We start from the raw sequence: 27,432 nt of genomic DNA, 5'->3' as shown, positions 1-27,432 counted from the left end.
AATCGGATATAGCTAGCACCCTTTTAGAGCCATGCTACTTTTTTTTTTTTAATAGAATTTTTACAAGTATTTAATTTAGAGCTGTTAAGATATCAAGTGCTGCCTTACAAATATTGCAGCATTATTTTTATCTTGCTTTTCAGTGTAGATACAAAAAAACATTAACTGTAATTCCCGGCTGTCATGCTGGTTCTTTTTTTTTTTTTTTTTTTTTTTAAATACAAATGGTTGCCTGCAAAAACAGGCCTTGTTTGCTTCTACTGAATAGTAATTTCTGGACTTCACCTTGGCAACGAATGTTAGGGAGATATCTTTTAAGCCACTGGATTTGAGGTTAGGACATTCATTTCAGTGTCAGCTGACAGCCTAGGCTGGATCATAAATGAAAAGCAGGGGTGTTTGATTGCACTGTATAACAATAAAGCAGGAAACACTAATTACCAGACTACCGGCAACTGAAAGTAGAATTTACAGTAATGCTAACCAAGCAGATCCAACTGATACAACACTGCAAATACCCATGCTTTCTTAAATGAAATAGAGGGGGGTTGATTTTTAGAAACCTACTGTGCACCAAGGCATAGGAGAGGCACAATCAGGCACAACAGTGCAAACAGTTTTAGCTATCTACTCTCTTCAGTTCCTCCTCTGAAAGTATTTATGACTGTTCTGACCTGCAACTTCACTGCATGGACTAGAATACTTCCTATGTCTAATCTTTATTAAAATAAAAGAAAAAAAGTGTGTGCGTATATATATTAAAACAAGTCATTACACAGTTAGTAGTATCTGCTGCATACTGAAAGGGCAACTTCATCTACAAATACTATCTCTCCCTTTCTTTATGAATGAAATTTGTACAAAATCTCTTGAAAATTGAACAATTAAGTCTAAATTTAGTACTTGAACCCTGTTCTGGAAGACCACAGTGCTGCACAGTCATGAATATATGATCTGTGTTTTTGGAAAAACTCAGATGAAATCCTCTGGGTGGAATAGTGACGAGAATATAGTAATGCTGGAGTAGCGTCTGTGCTACCATTAATGAAGCATCAATTCACGGCAGTCTTGTGTAGCATGTATAATATCTTAATTGATGAAGTGCTTGATGAAGCTTGTTTGAAACAGCCAACATCACTTCCAGAGACCCCCTACTTTCTCCATTTTTGTCTGTTGTTATTCTTTCCTCAAGTCCCTCTCTGATTAGATAATAAATTTTAAACATCTCATTTAGCTTTATTCTTCAGGTATGAGCAAAGATAGCAAAAGGCATGTGTAAAACTGCTATGGACAAATAGATCTTTAGATACGTGCATGGTTAAAGCCTATCAGTGGCATAGCTAGATGTGGGATTGCTTATTTTTGTTACATGCGTATATGTCTGACTCGCTAACTGTAATATAGAGCATGCTAAACTCTTTCTGGAGTGGGGATGTAGAAAAAATAATAGAAGCTATTAAATGAGAAATTTTGCGCTGTGCAGGATAGTCACTTGAGTTTAAACAAGCGTGTCAGCAGAGGCTCATCTTTGCGTAGCACGTGACACTTTCTCTTCGTTATCCATTACCATTGCAGCGTGAAACAGTAACACAGATGAAAAATGATTATCTGCAGCTATTGCAGGGGAAGCTACTGGTTTGCCTGTCCTTCACAGAGCTGCTTTCTGCAAGATGAACCCAAGTAATTCCTATTAACTTTAACAATACTGGTCATAAGAGAATCGTTACGCTATAAGGAAGTATGGTGACAATAAAGCAAGTCACATCCAAGTTGCAGGAAGATCTAAATTCAAACAGTTGTATCTATCATTTATTGGGGCAATGTGCACGCAGCCTTGGCAGGGGCCAACAACACGAGTATCAAAGAACAGAATGAGCCAAGGAGCTTCTTCAAAGACTATGTGGTACTCGCTCGTGCTCTGACACTGTGACCATCCTAGCGGTCTTCTAACTTTTAACTGTCAGGTCTAAAACAACAATATAACTCAGTCTTGTTTAAAAATAGGTTTTATTGAAAGGTCTTGCTTTCTGCTGTAGAACTTGTTCTGTCCCACAAGAGACACTCCCCAGTGCAATGCTCTGACAAATAAGCTCCACTGAAACGATCTTTGTTCATCCCGTGTAAGCTGTCCTTCTTTCACACAGCTTTATTAAGTGAATGGAAGACTGAGCTTGCTGAAACTATAATTAAAAAGTAATGTCCTAGGGAATGGATATCTTAAACACGACATTCAACAGCCAGCTTGTAATTACTTTCCTGAAATTCAGATTCATTTCAGGAAACTAGATGCAGATTAAATGGTGTATGTTCTATTCCTAGTGCTGATAAACATCTAATACATACTCCAATGATCAAAGCTCTTGCTTACATCGCAGCTGGTGATGTCCCTTTCTTTGACTGAAAGGAAAGACTTTACCTATGTCCAGACTAACAGCAAATACTTTACTGCTCTGCCCTGAGAGCAGTACTGCATTCAATTGTAGAAAATATTCATGAAGAAAACATTATTGCTTATCCTTGATATAATACCTTACATTTTTATCTAACATTGGCTATTTTATGTTTCTAATTTGCATAATACATTGTAAAGCAAAGGAAAATGGTGACTTTTTAAAGCTTCAGTGTTTTTGAAATGTGTGACCGAATAGTAGTCTGCCAGGCTTTAACAAAGTACAGCACTGAAGTGGCAGAAGTGACGTGAGAGCGCTGGCCTTGCAGTCCTTGTGCATTTGTGCTGGTTCCCAGTGCTGCCGTTGGTGAGAGCAGAAGTTCCTTTAAAGCAGAGAGGAAAGCTGTGTCAGATCAGCAGCTTGTATCTGCACGCTGCTGTGACGCCCTATCCCCCTAAGCTGACTGCTGGTTTCAGATGCGATCAATACAGGGAAAGACAGCGTACACAGATGATTTGAGGGGGAATTTGAGGGGGAAGTGCTGTGCAGATAATGTGTTTGCGCTACCATTACGGTATCTAGCACAGGTCTGTAGCCTTCATTTCCGTCGTGAAGATGGAGGACACGCAGTCTTTAAAGAGAGACGTTGATGGTACAAGGTGTTTCTGCTATTTGCAAAGGACTTAAGTGTGGGGCAAACAGCTGTTAACTGGGTTGTGCCAGTTGGTGCTGAAGCAAGCAGAGCTCTGTGTGCCCCTGCGGCTGGCTGCCTCAGGCACTCCTCCACGGAAGCGACCTATTTCTCTATTGTCCCAAGAAAAAAAGGTTGCTTCGTGGATGTAGTCTGTGATACCATGATGGCTAAGGCATGCTGTTAAGCTTACTTGGGGCTGAAAGAAGGAAAAGATGGTCTCACAGGACTAAGCTAGGTTCGTTTATGCGCTGTGGCCCCTTGCACAGATGCAAGAGTATCTTTGGCTTTATAAACATGATTTGTAAAACATCTCTGAATTGGTCTGTGTGCTGTTTGCATAGGTCAGTCTTTTGTTTCAAGGCACTACCTGGCTGTCATTGTTATGACAGTGTTCTTGCACTAAAACCAGGTGTGTATAGATCTGTGTGAGAACCACCTCAGAAGTTACCTTTGTGATTTTGACTTACTGTCCAAGAAATTTGTTTGTCCCCTGAAATCATTCATGGTTTGTAACACGCTACAGAGCGGCATAACCTTATTAAAATGGCTAGTGTGAAAGTTAAAAGCTATCTGCTTTATTGGCTGAAAGTAGATCAGCCTGTTTAGATTTCTTCTGGCATAACATAGAAATAATCTCTTAAGCTGTTTTTATCAAGCGTCAGTTCTCTTCCCATATCATTACTTTATTGCAGCCCAACTGGCGCTCCTCGTTTATTTTCCTTTCCTTCTTTTAAATAAAATTAACCAGCTTTTATTGTATATGCACTATGTGTTTTCCCTTAGAAGACAACCAGGTCAAAAGTGAAACAACTCTGAATATTTAATGCTTGTCAACTATTGCATATCTTGATAAAATAATCTGATAACTAAAACTCATTTTAAATTTGGCTTCCAGGCTAGGACTAAATGAAGGAATTTTTGGATGCCTTCTCTTCTCTTTTGAATCTTTGCCAGTTTTGATGATGGTATTTCAATAAAGTAATATTTATTTTCTTTGAAAAAAAAAACAACACATATTTATTCCTTATTTTTCTTTAAATCCATAAGATATTGTTTTCCTCTTTTGGACATGGAGAAGAAGAGGTAATACATGACAGAGGATTGGAGTGAAATTTATACAACACAAACTTGTTTGCCTCAATGTTAATATTTAAGGGAAATATTAAGGGAATATTTAAGGGAAAGAATGAGACACAGCAAAACGCGAGAAGCTAAACAGAAGGAATCTAGTCAGTGAGCTCTAAGTCTTTGGAGTAGATTGTCAGGATACTTTTTTGCGTTTCACTGCTGGGAGCAGGAAGAATGCAATTTTCCTTCAGAACAACGACAGTTTGGCTGTACCCACCTACTACAAACAAAAGATAAGAGCTAGTCAATAATAAAACGATAGTTGACTTCGGCTCCACTGCTTTTGGAGAGAACTAGCAGTTACTTGAGATAATCTTTTCAAGGAAAAGTCAGTCTGGTTGATAACAAAACTTCTTTGAACAGCGTTTAAGCCGGGAACTCCTTTCTGTACTCTGTATGGTTACAAATGCAGTCTCTTGCTGAAGGCTTTGGTCAAAGTCAGCCTGCGATCCTTCATTTCTGAGCTCTCCTAAGCAGTTCTAGCTGCTTAACTTTACACACTGCTGTCATGTCTAACCCAAGTTTTCGCTTGCTAAGACTGATTATAAACTGCTGAAATGTAAATTTCCTTAACTCAAGTTGATGCCTGAGCCAATAAGCAGTAAGGAAAACAGCTTCAAATACAAGGAAGTGGGGTATTGTCCCACTCTCTTATGGGCTCACACCCAAACTGATCATCCAGATTAAAAACCAGTTTGCTTCGACTCAGTTTGGTCAACCTGGGAAATTTCGTGAAGCACACGCTTCTCGGCGAACACAGGCAGAGATTCTTTTGGCCTTGCTCCCAAAGGTTGGGAGGGAAGTAAAGGGGAAAAAGTCTTCCCAAGACCTTGAAGATGAAACTCTTCCACATCGGAAGACCTGGAGCAGCTCGGTTTTTCAGAGCAGTCTCTTGAAAAGAAATCAACTGCTACTTTCAGAGCACTTATATGTGGGGTTACAAGTCTAAACAGGCAAGTGATTTCCTTCAGCAGCAGTGGTTACTACGCAGGTGATAGATGGAAGAACATTCTTGGGACTCTCTGGTGTTCAGAGCCAAACTCGTAAAGTTTATGAACCCGTAATTTGAAAGCACACCAAACCCCTAAATCCAGCCCTGGGCAGGGCCAGAAGGGGCAACAGAGCAGCCAGAGATGCTTTCACAAAGGTATAAATCCACAGCAGGGTGAAGGATGGGATATGTTCTGCTTTGCTCTGAACAGAAGCAGCACGTGAACTCCGTGCTGTCAGAGCCTTGCCTGTGTTTATGTGCTGGGCGGCCTGGGAGGTGGCCGTGCTGCCGGGCCAGCAAGCGATTCAGGCACGGATGCGGTGCATGAATGGGAGCATTCATTGCCTTTCTCTTCTCCTGCTTCTCTGAGCCTCAGGGTGTGATCCTGTGCTGCTGCCCCTAGCCAGGCGCGGAGGAAGAGGCTGCCTCTGTCCTCCTTCCCCTCTACTCCAGTTTCCTTGTAAAACTAAAAGCAAGGTTCAGCTCAGAGAGCACCGATCTAAAATAACGTGCCATTAGCCATAATAAAGTCCAGCCTATCTCCAATTTACTGAACTATCTGCAACTATGTAGAAAGTCCTGATAAGATAGTCCTCACACCAGTTGGAGGGAGGAAAAAAAAAAAAAAAAAAAGAAGATGTTGAGCAGATCAGAACTGCTTTACTCAGGCCATTTTCAAGGACCCGAGTATATTTTGTACAGATCCCTTCCCACGTATTCTTAACCTATTAGCTGCTCTTTAATGTCAGGCGCAATCTGGGGTAAAAACCACAAAAAGTGTCTGTTCCAAACTCACATGTGACCACATCAAGGGACTCTAATTGTGTCTCTCCCACAGCTCAGGATTATTAAGCCTGTTGGACAGGTTATAACGGCTGGTTTCCCCACAGGGCCTCGCAGCAGCATGACAGTCATTTTCTACCTAATGTTTTACAAAAAGCAAAATATTCTTCTAACTCCTGTTTCCTAACAGCAGGACCCACGGTTTGTGTTCAGCTGAATGCCATCCCCCGTTCCCTACCCGAAAAACTGCTGCAGCTTTTTTGACATCTGACGCTGAGGAAAAGGCTTTAGAATGCGAGTCTCCTTCCGTGGCAGCACGAGGAGCTGCTGTTGGCTTCACCACAATGTCTGTAAAGTATTTCTACTTTTCTTTGAGCTTTTTTCTTTGTATATGTTTCTGTAGCCAGACACATAGCTCTGTGTGCGCGCAGATGACAGATGTGTTTATATTGCTTCGGAGGTGGAACAGTGTGTAGAGTTACATTTTGCCAGATGAATGTGAAATATTAAAGTAGGCTTCACATACTTAGCTCCAACAAAATAGATTTCAAAAGTGGTTCCTATGTTTCCATACTGTTTCCCACGACAAAATCTGAAGTGTGTATCATAATGCTGAAAGTAAGGTGCTCAAAATGAGAAGGTAGGATATACTGAAACTCACTCCCTGTATTGGGAAAAGAGAAGGGAATCTCTGTTCCTTCCCCTACAACACATAGTAAGGCTTTTTTTCCCCCTCTATATATTAAAGCATGAACCAGTTCAATTCTTCCGACTGACAGTTTGCTCTCTGTGATGTAACCCTGATGAGGGTAAGCATGTGAGCTTTGAAGGAAGTACTACTTGTGTCTATAAATACTGTGCCTGTGCATGACACTTGTCACCTTTTTATTTATCTTAAGAACTGAACAAAAAATTTCAAAACATGTACTACAGACTATAAGGACGGCGTTGACAAGCCCAGAGGAAAAATGATACTGCTTTAATGCTTTGGGGGGTTTGGAAGACTGCAGAGTACAAACTGTCATGAAGCCAACTTAATATAACTGTTTCTTTTATACTCTAAGGATTCACAAGGGACTTCACTGCTAGCATACAGGAAATAAAGTCTGTTGTGCTAGAACAAGACTTTGTTTCTTACAATTTAGAAAACTACACAAAGTTTCCTTACAGGAAATGTTACAATTCATACAAATTCCCATATTTATTTGTGGACAAAAATTGCTATTCACATAGCAGGAAAACTAGATGAAAACAGATGGCATAGACTTCAGGCCATTATGGGTATTGGTGAACAGACCTATATGATGCCAATAAATACAACTACACAAAAATGTACTTTAATGTAGAGAGATCTTTATTATTGTCTGCTTTTCCAGTAATGGTCGATTCTTTTTCTAACAGGAATCCTTGAAAATAAATTGTTACATGAATGAATTTCTTCAGTGAGGAATTTTCAGAGTTTATTTTAGGTGAAGCCTGTCTTCTCTTGTTACACTATTCGACCAAGATAGACTGACTTGGGATATTTTTCCTTTAGAGCAGGCCACTGAACAATGAAGTAATCTGAAAAGTAGTAAAGAATCTTTCCAGACAGGGATAAAGTTTCCACGCGGCAGATGCTTTCTACATACACAATGATTGCTCTTTTTATTCCTAGAAGCCCAAGAAGAAGAGCAGATATACAGACAGGAACACATGTTCCTGGTCCATTGCACAGTATCTAAAAGAGAAACATTTGATAGAAGTAAACCGTGAGTTTTTTTCATATAGTAAAGAATTAAAAATGCACATATTCTAGTAACATTAAATGTTACACACACACACAAAAAAAAGATTACAAAGATATTTTAAACAGAAGAGGCAATTGAATATGTAAAATAAAATATGGGGTGGGAAACCCAAGACATTATTTCAAAGTAGCTGCCAAAGGAGATCATCGCTTCATTCTTCAAGGGGAAGAAGAGCTCTGAAATGGTACAGTCTGCCTAAGAAGGAAGCAGAAAGAACTCCCGGGCTCTTGGATTTATAACTAAAACAGCTTCCATTCTCAATCACAGCTTTGTGTTGTATCACTCATGAGATTTATGCACAGATTAAGCATAATAAGGCCAAAGAAGTTTAATTAGGATTACTAAACCTTGGATTCAGTTATAAACCTCTTGAACTTTGGCTTAAGTCAGCAAAACACTTGCGAGTTCAGCAAAAATGTGCTGATGAATTAGGACTTTCATCAAAACCTACTAGCTGATCTGCATGACCAGAGATCTTTTTTTATTTTAGTAAACACTAGTATTTAGCAAAATGCCTTCCTTAGGTAGGCTTATTTCTATGTATGTGTTGCATACTTGTAGTAGAGAGTCTCAAATTCACATGTAAATGTTAACAGCAAAAGAAAGTGGTCTTTCAAACTTAGACACTGATAAACTGACAAACAGCTTGCTTAAAACTAAAAGCTTTAAAGCAGGGTAGGTATCAGGCGTACTACCTGAGTATCAAAATTGGTTTCGGGCAAGGAATTTCTTACTAAATTTAACTGCTACCATGTAATCAGCCCTTTTCTGCACAGCTGGGGGTTATGTGGAAATAAAGAGTTCTTTTACAAAATTGTGGTCCTGTATCCTATGAACTTACATTTTTGTTTCAAGTTCAACAGCTTGTGAAAAACATTATATTGGTGGGGTGGAGAAAAAAAAAGTTTCTGTTTCAGGGCTGTAACAAACATTTCAGAATGCTTCCTTCCCTGCTTCATGGTGAGATCCCACTGATAAGCTGGATGACAGCACCTTGCCTCGGTTAAAAGTAGACACTTTTGATGTTACTGACCTGCTCACATATATTGTCCTGTGCCTCTAAAATGGACCCAGAAATCTAGTTTGGGGATGTGAAGATCGTAATGTAATACTGTCTTATCAGAATCCACAGATCTTGATATTGTATGTAAAGTTATTCTGATTTTACTGTTTATCTTAATTTATCCAAAACTTGCTGGTGTTTTCTGGCAGATCCTTTGAACCAACATACCGTATACTGTTCGTGTCTCGAAATACTTGTATAAGAAAACTGCAAGAGCGTAATTCTTTTGTTAACAATTACATAGCAAAGAAGTGATCAGGCTGAACACATCCACTTTGCATATGATGTTTCTGAAAGCAGTCATATTCTCCGGTTTCAAACCTCCTGTAGAACTTGCTTTCAAGTAAATCCATGTTGGGGCTTAAAAACCTACTGTACAATCTGATGAGAATGAAAATCCATTTTTTTATATATTTGGCTTGGCAAACAAGGATGTAAACCAACCACACTTGGCCTTTTAGCATTTCAAAGAAACCTCCATACCTGTTAACTAAACCATGCGTTTTGCCCTATTTCCTGACAAGCTTGATTAATTTGCACTGGTGATGATCCTGCTATTGGTATATGGCTCCTGACACCTAAATAGATACACAACCATGTGTATCTATTTAGTAATAGCATTTGTTACTGTAGTCTAAACATAGGTGTATGAATCAACCTGGAGTGTTTTTCTGAGTTTTCAGGGAAAAAAAAAAACAACACACACACACACACACAAAAAAAATCAACCAGGAAATCTGCTGCAGAACCTGCTGTGTTTCAGACAAACATATAAGAAGCACCAAAACAGTCCAATTATTTACTGTTTTTCTCGTGAGTTGAATATTCAGACTACTGCTTTCAGCTTCAAAATTCCACTTTAACCAGACAGATAAAAATGTGTGCTGCTGCTAAATAGAAACTCTACTTATCCTTTCCTTGAGTAGAGCTACCTGGAGTACAAGTACTGCCTGTCTTGTCTTCATTGCTCTCCAGGATCTTTTTCTGTTTCATTCGAGTCCCATCCCCTCCCTTGTCCCTTCCTCATTGTCTTCCATTTCAGTGTTTCTCTGCACTCTGCTAGCCCTCTGAGATGTCTCCACCCATCCTCTCCTTCCTCATCTTTGTGCTCTGAAATAATATTAAATTGATCTGTTTGTGAATATATACATAGACCTAAAGGCCACACTGAGTTGGTGTTACTACTTTGCTGAGCTACAAGCCAGAAAAGCAATAATCAAAAATAAAATCCTAATAAAACATCTTTACTATATACAGATTCAGATATGACACATTCAATTTATACCTTCTACTGGCTGTTTATAACTTGTGATCTGCTTCTTAGATGCTCTTGGATTCATGGAAAACTCCTTGCATGGGGAAAAAGGATCAGGAAAATTATGGAATAAGCATCTCTAAAAAAATTATCTGATCATAACACATGCCCTTTCACACATACCCCTTCAAACTAGAGACAGCAGATGTGACTCCACAGGATCTCTGTATTCAAAACGGCCATTAGATACTCTGGCTATAGATGTTCATATTCTAAAATCCTCTGTTTTAGGAATTCTGCCCTGAAAAAGACTCTGGTATGAACTTACTGAACCCAACAGGCAAATAGATCCCTATCTGAATTTGGGGTTGTGATCTTCAAGTCAGAACTATTAATCAACCTTTCTGATAATTAAAAATTAACCTTCAGTTAACCTTCAGGACGTGTGAGGAGACATGTCATACCTGGAACTATTAGGGCAATTCCCCTACAAAAATCTTGTCTGACCAGCCCTACTTACTCCCTCTCCTGCTGTCACCGGGAAGAGACAGCAGTGCTCCCGCTGCGTGGAATGCAACACCAGACACTCATCAAGAGACACAACGGAAACTTCTGAGGAAAGGAGAACGCATGCTCTAAGGACGAGGACCTGGTGCAGACCTGTCAGCTAGAAATGCGGCCATTCGCTTCTTCCCAGCCAGCAAACCTTTCGTGAAGATGGAAAGGAGCTGCATGGTCTGCAGCCTTCCCAGAGCTTGTAAGAGAAGATCAGCTCTCCTTCTAGGGAATTTCAAAACACTGTCCCTAAGTAACTTTTGGAGAATGAGTGATGTCTTCCATCTTGCAAAGATCAAGGCTTTTGTTTTTCCCCCCCAGCAGAATCTGTTGGGGAATCTTGTGGGAATTATTAGTGCCCCATGCAGCAGGCGCAGCCATCTATTGGGCAAGAAAGGACTAGGGCCTCTACAAGGTCGATCAGGCTATTTAGGGTAAGTGTTTCCCAATGTCTATTTACTTTAGCTACAAGGCTGCTTGTAGCATATTTGCCTTGCATGAGATATTTTTCTGATGATTTCTGGTTTATTTGCTTCAGCCTTCCTCAAAGAAGCAGCAGAAAGGGCGAAAAAAAAGTGTCAAAGACAATTTTTGTGTTGTTGCCTTCGTGACCTCTGCTGCAGCTGCCCACGGACTTTCTTGGTCACTGGTCCATCTCGCTTTGTTGCCAGCAAGCTGTAAGGGAGCATTCCAGAAGCCAGCACAGCAGGGCTCTTTACACCATTTGTGTTCAGCTTTAATGCAAAGAAATTTCCAGAGAACTCTTAAAACTAGCTGCCTGTCTTCACAGCGAGGCCTGTAAGCTCAATCCTACATACCGAAATCCTCTAGCAAGTCAACAGAAGCTGTCTTTTAAAAAGTAAACCAATCAATCTGCTTATTGATGGAGGTTTGAAAGCAAAGCATCAGTATAAAACATTTGTGCTTAGTGATTCTACAAATCTAATTTCATAACAATCACTTTCCCATAAAAATGGAATAGTTCCTGCCTTTGTGTTTCAGATATTTCCTACAGCTGTTGAAAGAAAACAAGCTAAGCCAGCAGTCTGGCACACAGGGAACTCTGGCACATGGCACCATTGCTGATAAAAACTGCTTCAGAGTTGGTGAATGCAGCACTGTAGCAGAGTGACATTTACCAGCTCAAACACTGAAACCAGAGCTCGCAGATTCACTGGGACTAAATGTCAAGCCACTGGTTAGAACAAAAAGTGAGAAAAGCAGAAAACTTGTAGATTTTCCTATAAATATGTAAGCACATATTTGCTGTAAATCTTTAATGAACAAGTATTTGAGTACTGATTTCTAAAATACAATAATCAAGTGAGGGCAACATCAGTCCCTCTAAACCTAGTCAGAAAGTAAACAAAAAATTAAAAAAAAAAATAATTAAAAATTGTGAGACTTGATTTGCATAAGAAACTGTTAACACCTGCTGTTTGCAATGATTGCCACAGAGATTGGCCTTTACCACCTGGACAAGAGTAGAGCAACTCCTCAAAGCCTGGGGCTGGGCAGCTCATAGTGTGGAAATGCTGGCTGTGTGGTGATGCACACACCTGAGCTGAGCACCACACAGCTCAGCGGCCCTGCTGCTAGCTCCTGGCATGGGGTCAGGGCGCTGCTTGTGCCTCCCTGGTAATGCCCCTTCCCCATGGGGCTAAACAGCCAAGGACGTGAGTAAGGGAGAGGCTGGTGGAGGCAGAGAACTGCTAAAAGAGGTAGAGGAAAACAGGATGATACAAAATTGGGTTTGACCCAAACTGGGTTAATTGTGTGAACTTCGTTTATCTATGCCAGTAAACAATGCTTTAAAAAAAAAAAAAGAAGCGATTAGGTATTTTCTGCTTCCTAGCCTAAAATGCTTGCTTATAAATCTTATTTTCTTCATATTTCTGCTGAACTGCTAAAACTCAGCTTTTGTTGATAAATACTTCATTTCAATGGCTAATTAACATTTGGGAACAAAAAAGGAACTGTTCGGCTTATGAAAGCCCACAAGATATCTCTGAGGCTTGTCAGGAAGGCCAAGGAAATCTGAATAGCTGTTTCTGATATTTTAAGGAAGGCAAAGGAAAAGGAGAGGGCATTTAAAAATGACAGACCCAAATGTGCTGCTCTTGGTGGCTGGACTTGCATAACAACAACAAAAAAGAAATGCCTTAGCAAGTTATAATGTATGAAACCTTACAAAAATAGCTTTAGAGAACTCTAGAAAAAAGGGCAGACAAAAAAAGTAAGCCTTGCACAGAAGCAGTCAAAATAACAGTAAACAAACACAATTCAATGACACGTAAACAAGAAACTAAGAGGGAGCAGAACGCACTGTCTTGATACAAAGGAACCTCACTCCTGAAACCACAAAGCTGAGCACTGAATAACCTGAAGATCTTTCAGAAACAAGGGAAATGGAACTGAGAATGGTTACGGTGACAGGGAAAACAAACAGCTAGATTTAGTGAAAGCTCTGCAGAAGTCCTTGGTCATGGAGAGGACAATTAAGAGAAAAAACGTAATAACATACTCATTTTTACATGTGGGCTGGTTTTGGACTTCTGCTTTTCTTAAGAGCTAGGGTTTTTAATGTTTCAGGAGTTTATTGCCTTTTGTGATTTTGGTCCAATAATGAATTTGTGTGTTTTGTGGGTATTTTGCTGGGGGTGTTATTTCTTTCTGTGGCATGAGAAGTAAGAGAGAATCTGCAATGAATTCATTTGTATTCCACCATGCAAGTTACAGCATCTCATGAGCTCATCTCCACTTGCTTGTTTTTAATATTATCTTACTCTATGAAACTTTCACATTAGTGCATTGTAAAGTGAAGCATTCAGTTGAACATTTTTTTTTTAAACCAAAAAAGTACTGAGTGGCTACAAAGGTAGGTGTAATGGGCTTCTTGGTCTCAGCTATTACCATGTCTTTTCCCAAGCTTCTCAGGGACCTGCTTCAGCTCAGGGGATCCTAAGCAGCACCTGCAGTCTGTGAGAAACACAACTGTGAACATTACAGCCCTGTAGTTGTGGTACCAGCTCTCTCAATATGGGAGGTGGGAGGTTCTTCTAATGAAAAATTAAACAAACAAAAAAGTATTGATGAACAAATATCTCAAACTTGAATTGTAAATTTATTTACATTATGAGCTCATAATCAAGATGCAAGTATGGAAAGCCAAGAAACCCAGGCTGTATTAATGACTCTGCTGTGATCTCAGCATGGGATTTGGGACCTGGTACTTACTTTTTCTCATATCAATATTTTCTACTTTAACACCAGGAAAACAGTAATTTACTGCTCAGAGGGGATGCATCAAGATTCCTGTATATCCTTCTCAGTGAAGATCTCCAGGTATGACGAGTATTGCTTTTATTAGCATGCATTTGCATTGATGGCAAACACAGAAAATTTGTGACTTTTTTCATAGCAACTAAATCTAAAAGGCTTCAAAAGGTGAATTGTTGGTGTACGTGGAGGTACTGCAGTTATGACAGAAATCAGGAATTCTAGGAAATACATTATTGCCATTTGGTAATAAGGAGGAAGAAAGAGAACTGCCTTAATATTTTTGGTATTTTTCAAGGTTTAAAATAAGCAGGATCCTCCTCCAACAATTCCCTGTTATTGGTGGGGAGGAAGAAGAAAGTCAGGTTGAACAATATAAAGGCCACTAAACTACCTATTGGCCAATTCCTTTTGAAAAATTAAGATCTCACCCAGTTCATTTCCCTCTAAAACTTGTGTGAAAGCAGCTAAAACTTCACACTATTTCCTGCAGGCTAGGACGAAACATCTAGCTATGTAGTCTGATGTAAATCAGGTAATTACGGTAGAATTGAATCATTCCTAGATACCCTTTTATCTTCTACTCTCCAAGCCCCGGAATGACCATGAGTACAAAACAGAAGTTCCAGTGTTCTGTAGCAGGAGCTTGTGTTCAAGCTAGTCACCAGTTGTAGAATTGCCATGAAACATTTGAGTCCACTCCTGGGCATTTTATTGCTACAGTTCCATTGTTATTATCACACAATACCCACAGTGGGTAAGGTGCTCTTCAAAACAAGCAGAGACTTGTGTGGTTCTAAGGCAGATTACCCAACAAGGGTAAGTAAGAACTGTGAACGCCAGACTGGTAGAGAGATGTGGGAGAGCAATGACTTAAATTAGAAAACTGTGCAGTTGGCTTCCTAATGTGCACTGCATTTTTCTGCTTTCGACAGGAGTATTATTTTCATTAAAGAATAAAAATGTACTAGGAAGCATCATCCAACCCCTCATTTTCCCATCTCTCACTTAAAAAAAAAAAAAGCTGGAGAGAGGGAGACAAAAATCCTACCTGGTGAGTTTTTCTAGAGGTGAAAAACCCTAGTTCCACAAAATCCTAGGGACCAGATACAACCGGATTTAATCGTAACAGCAACAAGCATTGTCACTTCTGCCTTCTAGGCACTTAGTTGCCTGGCCCTGAGTTACTAGCCAACTGGCCTCAGAGGTAAGAGACAAGGCAAGGAGCAGCACTGACGTGCCATGCATGTCTGCATGTGCAAAGCAGTAGTAGAGAGACTCCCAGTTTCTGGACCTCAGCAGAGTTCAGGAATGTGGCTACTTGATGCTGTCAAGCCATAAACAGCTCAGGTCTGTTTCTGAGTATGCCTAAGGGCTTACATGTTGAAAGGAAGGATAACTGGGGTCATGAAAAGTCTCATGAGTTAGGCAACAGCATAGGAAGGTAAGTTTGAAAATCTAGATTTGGATGCATGCAGAAATGTGCAAGTTTGACTTTTTTGGGTTAAACTAACCTTAGTTACCCTACTTAACTGCCCCTGTAATCAGGCAAAAGGTGGCAGGTCTGTGACTGGAAAGAAAAGGTCTTCTTTGGAGTGACAGTTTCCATCCCCATACATGATGCTGCAGATACATGGAAGCAGAAGGGGATGTGAGCACAGCATTCTCTCCAGCCTAGCTACCAAACATAAAATGAGAATCACAGAACCAATCAGCCAAAAACAATGATGAAGGACAGGCAAGAAAGTTGTACTAATTCTCAAGTCTGTTGGAAGGTTGGTGCTGGTTATTAAAGCTTTAAATTAACACCCAGACTGCCAATGAGACCAGCCAAGCATCATCATCTCTGCCAGATGTCTGTGTGAGGAAATAGTGGCATGAGTGAGTTGTGTTAGAAACTGGGAGATGGATAAAAAGTTGCTTAAAAAAGAACAAGATCACCACGGCAGACGCAGGCTGGAGAATAAATACCTACCTACATTACCATGGAGTACCAACAGCCTGTTCTTTATTGCTGCTACTTCTAAATTTGTGGGAAGTAAAAGAAATTTGACTTTGTCAAGAAATTTGACTAGATGAAAAAGTTGGTCAAAATGCAATTCAGCAAAGGGCCTGTGCCAAACACATGGAATGGCAGTTACCAAACCACACCTGCAGCTACAAACACTAGGTGCTGGATGTCTTTCAGCAAGCTGTTATTGCACTTACTGTCACCTTGCCTGAGTGTCAGCCTGGCAATGGGCTTGGTCAGAGAGACACAAGAAATACTATCAAACCTTCTAGAGCCTGTTTAACTGTAAGAGAGCATCTCATCTTCTATGTCAAAAAGTAATGCTTATTATAATAGCCTGCTTTTACTTGGAAGGAAAGGAGAAATGAAACCCAAAGATTAAATTAAATCATACATACTAACAGTGACCTGAAATGAGCCTTTAATTGCAAATCTCAACGTGTCTCTCATTACTCAAGCATTCATTTAAGTAGAACTTTGAATAGGTACTTCAGGTTAGCTACAATTTATATTTTGTAGTACTACACTAACTGTAGTTGCTATAACAAGAATCTGCATCAAATACCTGCCTGAAACTTCTGCACAACACAAAACCTAGAGGTGTGAGCAGTCTGTGCTGGGTGGCAGGGCCTGGTTCAGCTGTCAGGTTTGGCAAGACTGCTCGCTTGAAACAGGGCTGTATGATGTACGTGGAAGTAGCATGACCAGGATCTGCATTAGGTTCATGACAGAGCTAATGAGTTAAGACTGATCAGCCTTTAGTTTAAATTGGACTTAAATCTAAGCTAAGATCTCTGTTAATCTTTACTGCTATTGCGATCCTCCTTCTGAAATATGCTATCTACAGGCATGGCTGACTGGTGGTAGCAGAAGACACAGCTACCAAGCTAGCTGTAAAGCAGCTAACCTGAACGGCTTGAGATGTTTATCTCTGCTCAGCAGAGGGTAATTCGACACAGTGGCTGCAGGGTAGCTGTGCGCAGCACACACAATACAAAGTAGAGGAGGGGCAAATGTGACTCATTTTCATTAACACTAGTAAGTTACGACACAAATTTGGATGTCTTCACTTTGTTTTCTTTTTAGACTATACAACTTAAATCACTGGTCTTAACCTGATGTTCTCACTCATCTGTTTTGACTGTTTTGATCTTAGAAGAACAACAGTTGATCAGACATTGTAAAATCAATTTGATCCAAAAGAATTATAAGCAGGGGAGAAGGATTCAGTAAACAAAAAAAAAAGAACCAGCTAGTCTTAATACTGTATTATACAAAGTTCACTTGTTATGAAGTGAATAGAGGAAAAAATGTCACCACCCAGATTTTGTAGTTTTCCACCAAGTTCTAATAAGAACCGTGATATACGGGACAATAGCTTATTATTCATCACAGCCATTTATCATAAGTGCTATGAACTTCAGACATTTTAGGCAGGGTACAAAGAATGGAAAATCTTAGCTAAATGAAATAATGATTTCCTTTCATATAGTTTGCTGCAAATACTTCTGTAACAACTCCAGAAGCTTGCTGCAGTGAATTGAAGCAGCCTGGGGACCAGCGTGTGTAATGGGATGTGCAGGCCTGAGATGAATCATACGAGAATTGGTAGGCTGCTAGGAGCATAATCAGCTGTGCAGATTTCGGGCTTCTATAAAAGTTTGCAAAGGAGAGTCCTGTTCAGCTGACAGCTGGTGGGGAGGGAGGCAGCACGGCTTGTTGTACTTGCTGTGCAAATGTAAACTTCTTACTGGAGACTTCCCACGGGAAGGAGGCTCGAAAGTGGAAGGACTGCCTTCTTTGCCTGATTTAACCCCGGCTTTTCCAAGCAGCAGTGGCCTGAAAACATCTGCTTATCTCAGGCTCTGTAGAGCACTGAAGCCTCAGACACTGCTGAGGAGTGTCCCCAGAGTTTAGGATGCGCGATGCAGCAATGACTGGAGCTGCGGAGCTTTGAAGGAGAGTCCAGCACTGACCCAATTACACATCCCATCTGTGGCTGAAAATGAGGGCTGGATGCAATCTCTGTATGCTTTTCTATTGTGTGGTGCGTGTGTATCCTTTGTTTTCAGCTTGACTTTGTGGTATGCCAGAATGCCTGGAGTAATTGTGATCCAGCCAAAGGGCTAGATCACCTGAAGACCTGGTTTCAGGGTTGGCAGATTGGCCCAGGGACTACAAAGACAACAGCTCCATGAGGAGCAAGAAAACTGAGGACTAGGATCCTCTGAACTTGTAGCTACTGACTGTAAGCATGTTGTAGAAAGGCTCTAGCATTATGCCTCTTTGGATAACAAATAGTCTATAAAAGATTCAATAACTTTTCCCTATCTTTGGGAAAATCTCTGTGTGGCTCATCTATTTTTCTGTATCTGTCTAAGAAGGATTTGCATCTTTCCCTAGATAGCAGATCTTCTAACACCTTATTTTGGGTTTAAGTTTCTTCTCAACTTTTCTCTCAATGAAGGCAATAAAAATCTCTTTTCTCTGACCAGCTGCCTGTTTTCATGGTAGGATTTTGCAGTCTTTGAGGCTATAAGTGCATATTAAATCTGGCTGCAGCTGATGGTGTTAAACTTTTTTTTTTTGGAGGCGGGGGGAGAAGGAAGATGTAGACAGAGCATGCTGGCACGAGCCTTGCTTTCCTAGAATTTTAGGTCTCGGCATAGGAAGCCCAAATAGGGTTGACATGTTGTAAAAACTACCCAGCATAGATGTGCCTGCAAAACATTTTGGTACCTATATTTCTAGAATTCTGTATTTGGCTATAAGAACACAAGACAATCATCACTTCTGACGTCTTAATTCTGTTACTTGGTTTAATACCTCTAAAGGGATTTAACTTTGCAGAGTGCAGATGCTCATAACTCAGAAATGGGCCTCTTGAATATGATCTCAAACTGAACAACTCAACTAACTTTTACATTTCTTAAACCCTCTGGGGGCCCATTTTGAGTGTGGGTCAAGTCCTGCAAGACTGTAAAGGTCTCCTGGAAGTTGTTCAGTTCTTTCTGAACTCACTGTCTTGAAGAAGGGTTAGATGAAACTGCTTTCTCATGTAAAGTAAACTAAGAAGCTTTGCCAGAAGATCCGTGTGAGATGCAAAGGGGACACAGTGCTCATGTAAATAAGTACATATAAATTAACTCCTGTGCTGCCAGGTTTGTTGCTTTCCCCCTCATAGCTATTTTGGCTCAATAGTTTTGCTAGGTATGCCAGCCTAAGCCTATCTGCTCCAAACTTGCCTTTGTGCACCTAATGGTTTCTGTCTCCCTTTGCACTACTTCTCTTGTCCCGTATTCCTTAAACTGAAACTACAACAAATCTGCTTTTCTCTAGCTTTTGGGTGTCTGGAAAAGACTTCAAAGGATAGAGCTAGTATTCCTTCAAACAACAAGTTTGTGACAAGCCTAAAAGTAAGTGTAAAGATTTGGGGATCACATGTGTGTATAAATGACTTAGAAGCAATTCAAATGTGTCTTTCCTTCTTGCAGTTCAACAAAAACAATTGCCTAGACTGAAACTGTACTCTGCCCTTAAGCTCTACTGTTCAAAAATATGAAACTCTCAGCATGATGTAATAGTGTGCTTGCTTCTATATTCGGGTGTCCGTTTCCATGCCAAAAGTTATAGATTAATCCTGTAAACTCCAGCACTTGTTCCACCCTTTCTGGGTCCTTAAACTACTGATCATTTATGTTCTGCCAAGAATAGGGCGAGTTGCAATTCCCTGAGAACATTTTCCTCTAAAGGCAATTAAATATTACCAGTTGCTTCATGTATCACACAGGATCTTTTCACGGGCAATGCGACACATTTTAATCCCCATATCGCTTTACTTTGATAAGTGCTTTAAAACCTTTACAGCTCTCTGACTTACTGTGTTTTGAAGAATTCCTAAGCTATGAGATACATATATACACAACTAGTAGTGTAGTATGCAAAGCTGCTTTGAAGTGGTATAAGATTTGGCATAAAGCCAGAAATATTCCTGCCGGTGGCAGTACCTGCTGCTGTTGTGGCCAGTGATAGTATCTGGCAAAAAACATTTGGGAACTCCCTCCCCTCAAGCCCTTTTCTAATCATGGATAAGGAATCTTTGGATGGAATTCTGAACTAGTGTTTCCCTTAAACTCTGCAAAGGTCTTACAGGCCTTGCTAAAATGTATTCCTAATTTTATGAGGACAAGTGTTTTTCAAAAGCATTAAGCTTTAGACATCTTATCAACTCCAACCGTGTTTCTGGTAATTCTACATGTAAATCCCACTGTCACTTTAAATTTCTCTTGTAAACAGAGGAACCATGGAATTAGTAACTTCCTGCTCTTCTCCTAGGATGTGTCCTATTGACACTTTGTGTAATATATTAATCTACGCAGTGGGATTTGCAGTCAGTTTCTTTTGCAATATTTAGTTTAAAAATATATATACATTAAATGAAACCAGTGGTGTAGCAAGGTGATTCCTAAATATCTGATACCTTTTCTGTAAGGTATCTGCTTCATGTAAATTACCCATTAATATTTCCCCCCCCAAATGAAAATCACTGTAGAAAGAAAAGTATCCCCTCCTCCATCCCAACTTTACAAGCTTGAAAAAAAAAGGACTGAAAAGAAACTGTTTATCGTTCTGCACATTAAACTGTTCTGAAAACTTCAGCAAGCAAATACCTTTTGATCTAATAGGAACTGAAAAGTACTACTGAAGCCCATGAGATCATACAATTCACAGCAGCTTCTCTCAATGTTCAAAATAACACAATTATATTTGAGCCTCTTTGGAACGAGCCACACAGTTCACAGCGAGAGTTAAAAAAGTCAGTTTACAAACATCCTCTGTGGGTATATATACATCGTTACTAAATTATGAAAAATAACTTGCAACTGCACAAGTTTATACAGGTCTCATTTAAATATTAAAAGTAATAATAATAACATGAAATTCTGCTAAAATGTCTTTTAAATCCCAAGTTTGGATATCTGATACCTTAATATGACAACTCTAGCAAAAGGTCAGATTTTATCAATTTTTTTCTTGAAGAATGGTAGGACTCAAACCATGGAGTCCAATGCACTACCTTCTGAGTCCTGCATTAACAAAAATCTTTATCGATCAGATATGTCTTACTATTTTGTTTATTTCTGTAACCTGACAAACCTGAATGCTTCTGACTCGATAAAGTGTGTAGAATGTTTTAAAATGTATGTTGTAATTAGCATGGGATTGCGGTTTTGTGAACAGCTAGAAAAAGCTACCAGAAGTGAGAGGCTCTAGTTGATGTTTTGGCAGGGATACTTTTTGTCATCAGACAATTGTTAGTCTCCAAATAGACTAAATACCTATGTATCTAGCTGAAAAGCTAGACTTTATCCCCTTCTACAGTATGTAACAGGTTTGATTGGGCAGGTCCAGCTTGGTTGGTAGATCCCCTGGTATTGACTAACCAGGTGGCCTTTGCCAAGTAAGCACGAGAACTGAATTTGTATACATTTCTGCTGGTCTGAACCTGTCTGTTCCAGACTGGTCATACCATTTCTGGAGCAAGACCAGCCAAAAGGATAACCGGGCTTTCAGGCATAGTTTGTGCTGTCGCAATCCTGAAGAGATATTATCAAGAACCTGCAAACCTGTTTGTGGTAGCTCTACTGGCATTCGCTCCCTAATGTTACCTGAAAACTTTGAGAAAGGATACTAGTTTTGCTGGACTAATTCACTTGCGTGAAACCATTCTGTTTCTTGGTGTATTGCTACAATATCTCTTTCAGCTTTTAATGTTCAAAAACGTATGTCCTGTGAACTGTAGAACTAAGCACACACGTGATACAGTCTGCAATGTCTCCATATTCCAAATGCTTCTACAGTGAAGATTAGCAAATTCTCAATACTTAAAAATTTACCTACCAAATCTGGTTTCAGTTTGTAGGTCAAAGGAAAGGAATAAAGTATGGAGTACAGGGTTGTTACCACGGAAGAGATCCAAGATTGTCTAACCTCGCGGCTTCTGGGAATGCGATCAAGGGTGAACTGTAAGAGAGCATGATAAAGCTGAATTGTTATTTTTTCTAAGAATGTTGTTGTTCCTTCTATAGAGTTATTAGACCTATCTGTGCCAACATTTTTTTTTTATTTTTAAATCTAGGTTGGAAATATTTGGGTATGAAATCCTTTCTTAGATGCCTTATTCACTATCATGCTTAGCACTCTTTGGAATGAGGTTAAACAAAATACTAGAACTATATATCTATTTTTAAAATCGTTTCCTATGTTACTTTAAAACATTCCTAAATTTAAAAACAACTCAGCTGGAGCAACTTCGTCTGCTGTGTGTTAACTTAGTGCCCCTCCTAGTGGTCACCGGGACACATTTCTAGGTTTCATAAACTAGTCCAAACAAGGTGATTCCTTTTTATTTCCTGCTTAAACTCATCGTGGATTTACATTGCAGAAAATGTAACAACATTTCCCAATTAATGTCCAGTGCATGCTATTAAAAATGTAATAGTAAATATCACTCTCCTTTAAGTGAGTACTCGAATATTCAGAAGAATATGCAAGACATACTCAAAATGCAAAATATTTGCATTTTAAAACAGGAAAGAACATAAACTAATATTAAGTTTAAGAAATACTATTCATTGTTTTTTACTTAGGCAAAATTAGAGATCATCCAATGTGTGTAAAAGGTATCGAATTAACAAAATACGGATGTTTTCTGTTTGTCTCAGAACACTGTATGCAGCCAACGGTATTCAGGCTTCGTGCACTCTCCCCCGATGTCTTTGACATAGAGGAACTGCACCTAAGAATTATTGCTACAGCTGAGGGTAGTCCTGATGCCCATTCAATTTGTCATTGTTGAGACGAAAAACAAATACATTAAGTACACTGTACTGCCCAGTGATGCTGACATATTGTTTAGATCTGGACAGCGGTCACTAACTTCACATGGGACACCAGATCACTAACGTTAGGAGTGAGGGACTCTAAATATCATTACACATATTGAAAACTTCCCCATTTACTTCAATTACACCATATCTGACTGATACAATTTAGTCCTGCTGATTTGTGACTAGGAAAGCGTGATGTTACCAATAGTTGCACATTAAATACAAACTACAAATCTGTCTTGAATAGCTATAACTCAGGTCTTTTTTATGTGAAGTGGAAAGAAAATAAAGAAAGAACCCTTACAAATGCAGAATATTAAGTTAATTTTCTTGACTGAAATTATCTCGTTTCATTGCAATAAGCTTCTTTAATTGTTGTAATACTGGAAGGCATTAACAGATGTTACAAACGGGCTGTTTTATATTTTATTTGAAGGTGTTGTAACTGTATTAGTGTGATAACAAAATATGGAAAAACAAACGTGCCCCCTGTTCCCCATTTAACAGGATTCTGGTTATCACTATTTCTTAAAGCTTTGTAAGAGATCAGGTGATAAAAAGAAATGCTGTTAAGTGAAGTTTAGACTCTTTCACAGTATGCCGTCCTGTAAGAAATATGTATTGACAAGGTAGTTTTAGGCAGATCAAGTTTTAGTAGAAGCATTTGGATGTTCCCTTCACTGCAAGGATGGTATTAAATAATAAAGTTCTTGCCAAAGAACTGTATGTAATTTTCTCCATCATAAAAAAAAAAAAATCACCAAAATTTGGCAGGGACCCTAAATGGGATAGAAGTAGAAATTTAGTTGTAGAATTGGAGTAAAGATCAGACTGGTTTTATCTATATTCTTCACAATACATGCTTGAAACTTTGTGCACTGACATCTGTATTGCATATTAGAACTTCAGCCCATGCATCAATCGACTCTTGAATATTTAGCTGGGGAACAAAATAGGATTCTGTTTGTTTAAAAGCCACTGCCAGGTGTTTCTCCAGTGTCTCATCTAATGGAGTACTGCTAGTATTCTGGACAAAGGCACCTCCTGAATCTTTTGTTGGAAAACTGCATAATATGTCTGATATTAGAAACAAAAAACTCTTCCCTAAGTTCTGTGGTCTCATACTGTTGCATTTATTTTTCTTACTGCTGTAGCAGAATCAGAAACCTTTTCATTATTTGAAGACAAATGTTCCAAACTGGCAATTCAATGATGTTGACAGGGTACTGCAGTTTTAAAACCAGCGATGTAGTCCTTACCTATTTAATAGCACAGTTTTGCAAGCATGCAGGGAAAAGTTGCATGCATGCATCATGGAAAACTGTTATTGCTGTGAATTGTTAAAATATCCTCAGCTGAATATACTGCAATTTTTCCACAGAAACTAGGTTTATGTAGTCCTTTTTCATGCTGATGAACAGGATTTCCTAGCATGATAACTTTCATGAAACATAATGGAAAAGAATGTGGTCAAATAAGCATTATGTAAAGGCAAATTAATCTGGCTTGTCCTCTTACCCATGGTGAATAGGGTACAAGATCCCTTGAAGAATGTGTGTTGTTCAGTCAACATATGTAAATTGTCTTTCTACTGCTAGACTAAGTCAGCAGGAGCTGAAGCAGGTTCTCTGTGCTGAGTGCAGAAGATAACCTGGCTATCAGCTGTGGGGGCAACCAAGTAGAATTACTGTGGTTACAGGTTGGGAGCCAGAGATAATAAAGTGATAGCAGGACCAGGGACTTCTCTTAGGAGGCTCTTTGGATTTTATTTTCCAGAAGACTTAGTGGGTAGGTGCGCAGCGTTTCGTTTCTTGTTAGCAAGATGTTGCTTTTAGCTTCTTTTCCTTCTGCCTGAATACTGCTGCTTTTAGATCTGGGCTAAACCACGTATCAGAAAGAAAAATTGGTTATATTTGTGGCTTTTACATGGTAATTTGCTACAGAAGTACATTGATTTTCTCTTAGATCATTATTCGAATCTGTCTTCTGTCCAGTCTTTAGTTCTGGTAAAATATACTTCCTTGATGAGAAGAGGAAGGGAGTGATTGTGGATTGAAGCTTTCAGAGTTTTCCCCTTCGTTTATTCAAAGCTGCAAGAAGCCACTAACATGTGATTTTTAAACGGGTATGTACTCTAGCACCCTCAGTGCCAAAGCACACATTAGTTGAAAGCATACTCTGAAAGTTGGCAAATACATGCTATAGGCACGTGACCTTCACTTTCCAAAATGTATCTTCTATTTCACTCTGAATATTTTTGCTCACTGGAAAAAGAATGGCCAAAGTAAAGCGAGCATCTGTTATCCAGACAGCAAACTCAGCTGCAGCCAAGTACGTTCCTCTGGCTTTCAGTGCTCAAGGAAAATATAACTACATGATGTGTTAGCAGTTGGCTGGGGGTAGGAAAGGGAAGTTGCTTAGCTAAGTGAACTAGTGAAAAATACATTATTTTTTAATAATTGAAGTATGTATTTTTTAATAAACTTAATAACTTAGGGTTGGACATTTTTCGGATAAATGAATATGGCTCTTGATGAAAATGGCCACTTACCAAACAAGATTTCTCTGAATTATGAAATACCTCCTGCCACTTAACTAAACTCATCCATGGTACACAACAAGAGAAGGGACAGCCACACTGAATTTTAAATGAAGCCATCCCCACTCGATACAGCCATCTGTGGAATGCAAGGAACCTTCACCTTTAGAGTTGAAAGTGGAATAGACAAACTTATAAACTTCATTCCTGAGTGAGCTTGTTGCTCACCTTAGCAGCAGTTGCTTTACAAGGAAAGAGTCTGTTCTGAAAATCACTAGTACTGAGTTCTAGTTTTCAGTCCTATCAGTGTTGCTGAAAACAACAGAAATACTGTAAGTGCACCATTAGAAATCAATGCCACATAAATAAGTTATTTATGACATGTGCAGCTTGCTCAAAAGGAATAAGATTTTTGTAATGGAAACATTAACTTCCATTGTACTTCTTCCATTTTCTAAATAAAAACGTAGTCTTTCTACTAATTCTGCTGGACATCAGATTGTACTTTACATCAGCAGAGAGTCATACTGCTGGTCTGTTAATGATACAGTCAACTGGCTCAAAGCAAGCAAACATTTGATAAAAAGATATTCAGAATATTTTCATGATTTTTCATTATTTTTAGGAATTCAGTGTTTGCTCAGGTCATCAATCAGGAAACTACTGCCATTAAGATGCATTAAATACTTTTAAGCACTTGTGTAACTAATGCTCAGTTTTAAAAACAAAGTAAAACAGTCTAGAAACACAAAAGAAATACAATTTTAATCAAGGCTTTCTTAGATAAAACCTTAGATAATACTTTTATCTTAGATAATACATTTAAAAAGAAAGTAAGGAAGGTAGGAGTGAAAATTGGAAGCGACAATGGCATTTGCTATTTTTAAGGGTCTGTTTTTTTGCATTTTCAGGGTCTCTAGTACAACATCAATCAATTTAATTTATTTAGCTCACCTTTAGCAACATAAAATCCAGTATGTACAGAATGGCACTTCAGCTGAACTTTAGTGAAAGTGATTATCAATAGCTAGAAAATCAAAAGCACAAGCTGATCTTAAAAATAACCTTTTAAAGAATCACTTCTAAATTGCCTTGAATTAGAATGTCACGTTGAGATCAATTTATCTTACAAGAGCATATTTAACAAGTTACCTGGGAATTGGAGAACCTTTCAGCCCTTTTTTGTTCAAAAGAACGTATTTTAGCTTCACTCATCTTATCTGAGTCTGCAAAAATGTAATGTCTAGGCGAGTATGACTCTGACAAACAACTAAGTAACCTCAGGATTTCTGTTGTGTGCCCTCCTGTAAAAACAAAATAAACTGCTGTTAGTATATGAAATATTATTATTATTATTATTATCGGGGCGCCGAGCTGGCAGCGGGCTGCAGCGGAGGGCGCGGTGCTGGTGTTTGGTCAGTTTGGCTTCCAGAGCCGGGGCTGCGCGCATCGCGGTGAGCTGGGGGCGGGCACGCTGCCCGCCTGGGGCTGGAGCAGCCTCGCAGCAGGAAATTCCACCCGGGAAAGCTTTTCGCTTATTTATTTTTAACGCGCACCCCGGATTTGACGGGACCGAAGCCGACCCTGGCGCCAGGCAGCCCCGCGCTGCCGTTGCTCCCTCGCCAGTCAGCGCCTCAGGCGCCCGGGGCACGGCTCCGCCGCGACTACAACTCCCGGCACGCACCGCGGCGCCCCGGGGGGCCCCACCCTCGCACTCGCCGCGCGCTGCATGCCGGGAGCTGTAGTTCCCGCTGCCCGCCGCGGGCCCCGCGCCGCGCGCCGACCCCTACTCACCGGAGCCGGCCACCACCAGCAGGCTGAGGGGAGGCGCCCGCCGCCCGCGCCGCCTCCTCGCCAGGAGCGCCACGGGGACGAGCAGGAGGGGGAGGAGCAGCAGGACGGCGGCGGCGCCGCTCAGCGGGGGAAGCGGCGGCTCCATGGCGCGGCGGCGGGCGGCGCCTCCCGGCCTACGGCAGCCGGCGCGGCTCAAAACTCCGCGCTGGGCGGGCGCGCGGGCCCCGGCACGGCCCCCAACGGCCGGGAGAGGCCCCTGTCGTTAAGTTA

General features: G+C 40.0%; 1 protein-coding gene across 3 annotated transcripts; it reads right to left on the bottom strand.

The window, feature by feature from the left end:
* Positions 1-1,785: 1,785 nt before the first annotated feature.
* Positions 1,786-27,350, bottom strand: ALG14 (ALG14 UDP-N-acetylglucosaminyltransferase subunit). 3 transcript variants are annotated; one of them, XM_068691291.1, is made up of 4 exons: positions 27,163-27,350; positions 26,521-26,672; positions 21,841-21,963; positions 1,786-2,772 (listed from the first exon to the last, which is right to left on the bottom strand). In XM_068691291.1, exons 1-4 carry the CDS (start codon positions 27,305-27,307, stop codon positions 2,611-2,613), a joined length of 582 nt encoding a protein of 193 aa, XP_068547392.1. In that variant the 5' UTR covers positions 27,308-27,350; the 3' UTR covers positions 1,786-2,610. The 3 variants fall into 3 exon arrangements, with proteins under 3 accessions (XP_068547392.1, XP_068547391.1, XP_068547393.1); XM_068691290.1 differs by lacking the exon at positions 1,786-2,772 and adding an exon at positions 7,320-7,706 and having other exon boundaries at positions 27,163-27,347; XM_068691292.1 differs by lacking the exon at positions 1,786-2,772 and adding an exon at positions 7,716-7,971.
* Between the last annotated feature and the right edge of the window lie 82 nt (positions 27,351-27,432).

This window comes from Anas acuta, chromosome 8 (assembly GCF_963932015.1).
Source record: "Anas acuta chromosome 8, bAnaAcu1.1, whole genome shotgun sequence".
NCBI classification, from domain to species: domain Eukaryota; kingdom Metazoa; phylum Chordata; class Aves; order Anseriformes; family Anatidae; genus Anas; species Anas acuta.
This window is presented reverse-complemented; position numbering and strand designations above follow the sequence as displayed.